Source organism: Hippocampus comes, unplaced genomic scaffold (genome assembly GCF_001891065.2).
Source record: "Hippocampus comes isolate QL1 unplaced genomic scaffold, H_comes_QL1_v1.1 scaffold319, whole genome shotgun sequence".
Classification (NCBI taxonomy): Eukaryota; Metazoa; Chordata; class Actinopteri; order Syngnathiformes; family Syngnathidae; genus Hippocampus; species Hippocampus comes.
In genome coordinates, this window is record NW_017806090.1 from 1,155,032 (window position 1) to 1,164,011 (window position 8,980).

The 8,980-nt window shown below is 42.9% G+C and overlaps 1 protein-coding gene across 1 annotated transcript; it reads right to left on the reverse strand.

The window, feature by feature from the left end:
* Nucleotides 1-5,638: 5,638 nt before the first annotated feature.
* Nucleotides 5,639-8,941, reverse strand: dusp6 (dual specificity phosphatase 6). The gene is made up of 2 exons (XM_019894873.1): nt 8,225-8,941; nt 5,639-6,738 (listed from the first exon to the last, which is right to left on the reverse strand). Exons 1-2 carry the CDS (start codon nt 8,769-8,771, stop codon nt 6,401-6,403), a joined length of 885 nt encoding a protein of 294 aa, XP_019750432.1. The 5' UTR covers nt 8,772-8,941; the 3' UTR covers nt 5,639-6,400.
* Between the last annotated feature and the right edge of the window lie 39 nt (nt 8,942-8,980).

Sequence of the window (8,980 nt, forward strand, 5' to 3'; positions counted from 1 at the left end):
TCGTCTCCAGTCAGCCACCTCTTCATCCCATCTCTTCACCCAGCTCTCTGCGATCCATCCTCCTACTTGTTCATCCATCCATCCATCCATCCATGCACACGGCCATCACATCATGTATTCATTTGTTGTATCCATCCATCGTCCATCTCGTGATGAATTCACCCACTCGTGACTTCTGTGAAAGGTGTCGTGTGCAAATCTGGTGCGTAATAATCCACAGATGTTCGATGATCAACATCGGAAAGTGCCAAGTGACTGAGTGAGTACACTCAATCAATCATTGAGCCGAGGATAAGCTTCATCGGTGTCCTTTGCTCCCTTGTTTCTCTCCCTAACTTGGTTTTAGTCCCCCCACCCCCCAAAAAAAGGTTGCAGTCAGTGTGTATCTATTTTTACTCTCTGGTGGGCTACATGAAGACAGCACACATGATTCAGGGCCACTGCACTTTATCTTTTTCAATGGACACTCTCTCTCTCTCTCCATCCATTCATGTATTCATGTAGTGTTGTGTTAGAGAGGCCTGTAGTGTTACAGCGTGGGCAGGAGAGTTCGAATGACTCAAAGGCTGAAGAGGAGCCAAAGATAGTTTTTTGGGGTTTTTTTGGTGCGACAGAAAGCTTTCATAAATCTGCATCGTGACTTGCGAGAGTGCCAACAGGTTACGGATGGACCACCAACGCTCAATGGGGAAAATGTCCGTAATCGCAACGTATCACTTGATGAACGTCAAACATCCATGTTCAAAATGAAATAACAAACTATTATAAAAGATACGAAACTATGATAACCCTGTTCCAAAACGTGGCCACGAAATGAAAGAAACTGTCCTAGAAATGAATTCTCTTTCCCACAGAGATGCCGCCTGCTTCCCAACTCTTACGGGAAGCTTGTGGTTGGCGACGGTTTGAGAGTCCAGCGAAGCCACTATGTACACACGCTTGACATTTTCTGCAAGAAGATAGCCCTTTGATAATCTCGCAGAAGAAGTCGGGAACCGCGTGGCGATTGTTTGGTTTCCCACTTTTTCTGCAAGACGATCAAAGACGACGGTGCCGAAAAAGTTGGGAACCATGCGGTTGACGAATGCTTCGGGGAGCCAAGTGAATGCGAATGCTTTGTACACACTCCTGTCCTCCCACTGCACACATTCCTTCCGGGAATTTTAGAGGTGGCGTGGGACTTTTACGACTTCAACCAGAAGGAAGCAGGAAAGAAATGAAGCTGAGGTCAATGAAGCTCCCTGGCTTCATCGACAAGTGACACTGTGAGAAAGTAGAGACTGTCATTAAGCTTATAATATTATGTCGGCAAAATGAAGATTCAAACTGTTAATTGGCGCTCCAAATTGGAGATTACTGTCAAACTAAACTAAAAAACAAAGACACTTGTGGATTTAAAACAACATGCTAGCATAATGCTCATAAACAGAGCAAAACAGCATAGAAAGGGGCTAACAAAACTAGCATAAGTGTTTCACTAGTTATAACTCTTGACATGTGAACACTAACGGGGTGAAAACTAATATTTCTGCATCTTAGTGAGTCACTTAGTTGTGAAAGCCTTAAATGTTAAAATTACAGGGGGCTTTAGACCGCAAGAACCAATTCCAAAAAAACTTCCCAATGTACCCAAGTCGATTGTGTAGAATCCCTTGTTCACGCGCAAAAAAGGTTCCTGGTCTGGGAGGGTCCACCATGTACCTCCGAGCCACGAAGGTCTTTGTGTACCTCCCAGGAACACTTTGAGGAGGTAGGCTGTGCTGAAGAATGCTGATTAGTTGACTGAACTTGTGCCGTTTACGCTGTCACCAGCCTCCATAAACTAATTGCTAACTGCTAGCAAACCTTTTTTTTTTTTTTTTAGTTGTGCTCTCCTCACCTGGAGGTGATGATTGATTTTAGGAAGTCTCCTTTCTTCTTTTCCACCGCTCAGTGTTGTACCAAAGGCGCTGAAGTTTGATATGGTGGAGAGCTACAAATATCTGTTGCTTCTTTTCATGATTTAATAAAGGTGGTGTGCGCATGCACACACACACACGCACGCACAGTGTTCAGTGTTTGTTGTTGTTTCGTGAGCCATCTGTTGCTTCCGATGAGATTTTGGGTCACAGCCTGTTCCCTGAGTGGGATTAATAATCCGTGTGCGTGTGCGTGTGCGTGTGTGCGTGCGTGTGTGCGTGTGTGTGTGTGTGTGTGTGTGTGTGTGTGTGTGTGTGCGTGCGTGCGTGCGTGCGTGCGTGCGTGCGTGTGTGTGTGTGTCCGAGCAGCAATGTGCTTTCAAGGTTTGCCTGTGGAGATGATGATGATGATGATGGGAGCATGGTTGGCATGCGAGAGGGAGAATGTGCATTTCCATGTGGGTGTGTGTGCTTTTGGAACGTGTAACAGGATCCGCGGGGGCAACAGGAAATTGCTGGCGTGGACGAGACGGGGGTGACTGTGACACGAGACAGGTGGGGGGGATAAAAAAAGGGGCCGGAAGCCAGCTGTCAACGCGGGGCGGGGCGGGATGCTGCTCAGCATCAAAATAAGTGTCAATATCAAATGTATACTGTATCATACCAACAAAAAAACATTTAAAGTAAAATAATCAAATGATTTGTATATAATGATGAATAATGGGTTAGTCTAAAAATATTTAAATGTGAAAAATAAACGTACATATCACAATTATTAGAAACGACAACCCCAAAAAAATAGGAATGTGAACTCGGTTCATTTAAGTCATATATTACGTACTACTATGTATGCAAAGTGCAAATTACGGATCCGTTTTATTTAACTTTTATGCTCATTTCCTTTGGATTTAAACTTTAAGAGCTATTTGCTTTTAAAGTTTTTAGGTAGTCCTAAAATTTTTATGAAGTGAAAAATTTAATTTTTTTTAACGCTAGCCTTGATGTTGGTATTTGGAGAGTGTTTTTTTTTTTTTTGTGCACCTTGGTGGAAAAGCTTTGAGAAAGACTGGAGTGTGCGACTAATGTTGAATGGACGCATGGAGCATTCCTGCGTGCCGATCTAAAATTAACGGCACTCGCCCGCGACGCCCGACACAGGCCGAGGCCGCGTCCAGGAAGAGCTGGAGCGGGCGGGGGTGAGGGGGGAGGGTCTGTGCCTGCCCCTGCCTGTCGATCACCGGCTCATTTAGACGCACAATATTGCCATCACATACTGTACTGTGCACCACTCACTTTTTTTTTAACTTTGATGTGCAATAATTAAAAAAAAAAAATCATTTGGGGGGGGTTCAATTGTTTGACCTTTTTTTTTTTGTATGAATATACAACAATACCGAAATAATTACATTTAGAATGAAAGCTGATGTATCATCTTGACAAAAACAAAGGACATTTTTGCAATAATTTTCTTTTCAGTTTTATAAACGTAAGATGTAGTTACTATTCGTTTTAAATTTTTTTTCACATTTCCGTTTTGATTTTATTTAGTTGACGAAAACTGTTTTTTTTTTGTTTGGTTTTTTTTTTTTGTTTTTTTTTTACATTTTAATTTTCGTTGACTATAATAATCGTGCTGGAACCACCGCCCTGCCTCCCCCAACACCCCCCACACCCCCTCATTTGTACGGCACTGTTCAAATCAAAGGTAGCATTAATAATCATCATTATAATGTCATTTTGTGAAGTTACATGTAGTATGAAGACACACAATGACGCTCCGTTAAGTGTTTTTGGAAAGGCGTAGCCGTGGATACCAGTCAATCATTAGTTGTCTAACACAACAACACACACAATGATTCATGAACACCCACACTCACACACACACACACACACACACACACACAGTGATTAATTCTTACTTTTCATTAGTGCTGTTTTTTTGTTTTTTTTTCCTGTGATGCGTAATCATTTCCCAAAGAGCAAAGTGAGAAAAAAAAAAAAACGAAGTCATTCACAAACAAGTCGGAAGTATTTGTAAACATCATACACCTAAAGACAAAGAAGCTTTTTTTTTTTTTTTTTTTTTTTTTTAACAAAGCAACATGGCAGCTAATGACGTTTTGTGGACGTCATAGTTCAAAAATAAGCACGTGGACTTGCGAAACCCATTTATCTTACTTTAAAGGCATTCAAATTCATCAAAAACTGTTTTCAACACATTGTAAACTGATTTGAACATATACCCCCCCCAAAAAACATAATGTAAAAAACATTCACATTATTGTAGCGTCTGTATACTCACATGTGCCTTCAAGGTAGTGGTGGGGGCACGGGGGGGGGGATTGGTCGGTGGTGCCTTGTTGAAGCCGTATGTGATGTCAGCAACATCGTTTTACTCTTCCCCCAGTGTTAAATAAATGCCGTGGCTCTCCTTTCCCACATGCGAGGGCATTACAGTAACTACAATGTAAAAAAAAAAGTGGGCTTCAAAAAAACATGGATGGAAAATTTCAAGCTGTCACTGTGACATAACCTCAGACGTCAATGTGTAACAAGTGTAACTTTGTACATCACTCATTTAAATGTTTCCAAAGCAATGAGTAGCTCGCCATCGCAACGTTTCTTATTCCTCACGTGGTGAACCCAACCGACAAGGACGCTCTGTCGCCGTCCACAAAGGTGCCTGACAAATGACATTGACGCTGTGTGTTGCAGAAGGGGCGGCAACATCACCCCCAAAAATGGAAAGTTGACTTTGAAATATTCATTTTTGATTGGTTGCATAATGTGGACTGTCTGGCTTGAGACTTGGTGAAGCAGCATGTGGTTCAGGCTTATTCTCCTCTTGGTGTTCCCAGTGATTGTCATCGAAACCTGCTGACCTTTCAAAAGTGGTTTTGTATTTTTGCCATAAAAAATTAGGAGAAACATTTAAATGCAAAATATAAGAAACATTTTAAAACAGATTTTTTTTTTAAAAAAAAGGGTGAAATAGGTGCTTGTACAAAAAGTACCTTTTTTTACTGAAGCATGTTTCATATTTTATGTAATGAAATTAATAAAATATCTAAAAACATTTGATATGAAATTTCAGAATAAAGTATTTGAAATAAAAATCAAAAATATAAAATCACCTTTTAAAACGTTTGCATTTTGTGCGATTAAATTTGAATTTTTTTCAGCTGTGAATTAACCAAAAAATTATATATAATAAGGAATTGCAAAATAAAATATTAAATCGAATAATACACATTAAAAATTTTCCATAAAAATAAATATAAAACCATCTTTAAAAACTGCCTTGTATTTGTCAGCAAAAATGAAACTATTATATTTAATCACATTAAATTTGAACACATTAGAAAAAAAAAGATTTTACATTGGAAAAAAACATTAACTTAAAATGAAACTTTACCTCTAATACTGCAAAGGGAATGTCTCGATTGAAGATTTTTTTTTTTGCGGGGGTGCTTATTTGCATGTTAACTAAACTAAATTTAACCCTGCGACCACTTTCAAAACTTTTTAGGACACTTTAGGTGAGTGTGTGGGCACTCGCGTGCGAGCACACGTTTAAGTTCCTCTCCGTCCGTCACGCAAACATGCTTTGATGTCTCAAGGGAAATGCCTGAGGGTCTGCCCAAAACAAAACAAAAAAAAAACAACTTTGCACCTGGGCGAACCAGTCTGGACTGTTTCCGGCAGCGAGGCGGCAAAGACACACAACACAGTACAGCGTATTTCGTAGACAAAATATCCATTTATTAATAACTTATCTTTACATTCATAGGAGGAAGGAGGGAGACATCCACAATCTCATCATCACATTTTCTCCCCCTCCCCAAAAAGACGCCGCCTCCAGGGACCCTCACCACATGCACACGCAAACGCACACGCCAACATCAGTCCCCATAGAAGGTCACATGAGGACGCGAAATGAATAAGGCAACCTCAGCTGGACTGATTTGCTGGGAGTGGAGGTGCAAAAACAAGGCCTGCACAGCAGTGATTTCCAAACACTGTCGGAAATTATTCTGATGACGAACGTGTTATTCTACTCCATTGGTCCTCGCACGCAAGCTCTTGGTATGCGTATGTTTCTTTTACTCCTGTGAGCCACACTGTAAATAAGTGAGGAAAATTGGATATTATTTCAGGAGATGCATTTTCGGGACATTTTTCTCATATGTGGTTAGGAAGACACTGCAATAGATTACACCTTGATGGAAAATCCTGCTTTTTGATTGTTTTTTTTTTTTTTGGCATAATCAACAACTATATACACAAGAGTGTCCAGTTTGTGTCTTCATAGAAGACGATCGCAAAAGTCAGATTGAGTCCATGACTCAAAATGGCGGCCCGGTTTGAACGCACGTCATCGGAGGGACCGCCTCCCGGCTTCATAGCGACCGCCGCCCGCATCCGGCCGCGTTGGGCAGAAAACTCCTTGCAGGACGTGAGATCGTCGTCAAATTTTCACAATTTCACCTGTCGCCGCCCGCTCACGAGGACTCGAGGGGGTCCAGCTGGAAGACGTTGTGGTTGGTGGGCGTGGTGAAGTAGAGGGGCTGGCCGCTGGGCGGCGCGACGACGGCGGCGGTGGTGGCGAGACGGTTGTCGCACGGGCTCTTGAGGCCCAGCGTGCGTTCAAAGTCCAGCAGCTGTCCCATGAAGTTGAAGTTGGGCGAAATGTTGGACTTCTTGGTCTTGACGATGTCGTAGGCGTCGTTCATGGACAGCTGCAACTTCTGCATTAGGTAGGCCACCGTCACAGTCACCGAGCGGCTGATGCCGGCCAGGCAGTGCACCAGCACGCCACAGTGTTGGCCCCGAGCTTCGTCTGCAATGACAAAAGAGGTTCATTAATATGGAATACGGTTTTGTGTTTCGGTCATCAACATTTTGCCCCCCAAATCAAAATCGAATTTTAAATTAAAAAAACATTGAAAGGCAGTTAATTCTATTGGATGTGCAGTCGCCAGGATGTCATCAGTCACTACAAGGGTGGGAAAAAAAACACGGTTCTTATTCTCAGATTTTTTTCGAAGCCGTTTTATTGGACAGATGTCGTTTTTCGTTTCATCAATCGCTACAGTCGACCATTTTTAATTTCAGACACATTTTTTTTCAAAAAGCTTTTATTCAATGTGCATTCATTTTGATGTCATCAGTCAGTATTGCTGGACGGCCAATCAATATGAATCAGCTGTGAGGTGATCAGTTACGACAGTGGACAGCCATTTCGCAATAAAAGCAATTTCTTGAGGAGAAGAAAGTTTCGAAGGTGTGCATTAGTCTTGCTGGCATCAGTCACCACAAAGTTTTCATTGGTAGGAATTACGATATACTTTGTATCATATGACGAAGGGAGTTTCATTTCTCTGCTGTTAAATGTCTTTTGTTCTGTTTCGTAAATGCTTTTAAATGATGTCCTTTCAATGATTTGGAACACAATAAGTTACCTTGTGTATGCAATTAGTTGCTTTTGTCATGGTGACCATTTTCTCCCCCCATGAACATTTGTTTTGATGTCATTGGCCACAGATATTTTTTTTTTTTTAATGAAATTCGTCATCAGTCACTACAGTGGACAGCTATCCAAAAGCTGACATCAACTGTAGTCCACTGTAGTGGCTGATGTACTTATTTAATGTGTTGCTTGTGTCGCTTTGTCCTCGTTTGCTTTTTTTCTTAGTTCCATTTGCTGAATGGACTGTATGTTCAGGAACATTGTGTCTTTGACACGCTGGCCTCTTATCAGCACTGAGGGAAGTGGTGGAGATGATCAGTAGCGCCGCAGCCGCTCCCGCTCCCGCGTTACACTAGCGTGGGCTCTTGTGTAAGAGTCGCACTAAAAGGTCTCGACCGAAACCCGAGAGCAACAAGCCGGACGGTAATTTGAGCGGAACAGGAAGGAAGCGCTATTGAAAGTAATCTAGGACATGCCCCCGCCGCCCCCACCCCTTGCCCAATTACATGAACAAAAGGAGCCATTTACAGGCCCTGTTGACATCCTGTGAGCCTTGACAGCACCCTCATGACTCCGGCTGCCTTTCGCGGCCCAAATGATGCCGTTGTCACGGAAAGGCAAGCAGTAATAGGCTACGCGAACACAAAACAAGCAGGAACGTCAACACACCCCCCCCCCCAAAAAAAAACCCGCTCAAGTCCACATTAGGCTCAGTTTTTCGTGGAGAAAGGCCGTGTTTGTTTCAGACAAAACTTTGGAGATGAGTGCGTTTCATTGGCCAGTGACAACGTACTTTTTTTTTTTTTTTTGCAACAAATTTTGTCCGTGTCAATTTGGAGTTATGCACTAAACTTACCGATAAAGTTGATGGCTTCGGGGAAGAACTGCGACAGGTTCTGGCTCCAGTGATCCGAGATGGGGATCTGCTTGTACTTGAACTCGCCAGCGTTCTCAAAGAGGTTGGGCAGGTTGGGCGTGACGTTGAGGATGTACTTGATGCCGTACTCCTCCAGCACGTCCAGGTTGGTGGAGTCCTTGGCGCAACCCAGATACAAGTGGGGCAGGATCTCCACGGGGAAGGACGGCTGCGGGTTGCACCAAGGGCTGCCGTCCGAGTCGGTGGCGCTGCTCGGGTCCACGTCCGATTCGATGTCTGACGAGTCTGAGCTGATGCGCAGGCCACCCAGGCCCAAGACTTGCGTAGAAGGGGGGCTGCTGTCAGAGGACCCGTCCAGGTTGGTCTCGCACAGATTGGGGAACTCGGCTTGGAACTTGCTGAAGCCACCTACAAAGAGAACATTTGTGTTTATACAAGTCCCGTGTGGCACTTCAATGATACCGCATACAGCCTGAGGGCCTTTGGTTGCCCACCCTTGATGTAACACAAAAACATTTAACCACATTCATAAAAGACAACCTCGACAGTAACTGCTGGCAAAGCTAATCGAACCCAAATGTAAAAAAGTACACTGGCTAGTTCTTTGTGTTATGTGTTGCGAACTCTAACAAAAGTCAGGGAAGAAATGCATCCCAAAAACAACTTGTAAGCCTGAACTTCACACCAAAAGGTAAATTCTAATGATTTAAAATCCTCAAAAAAGAAAAGAAAAAC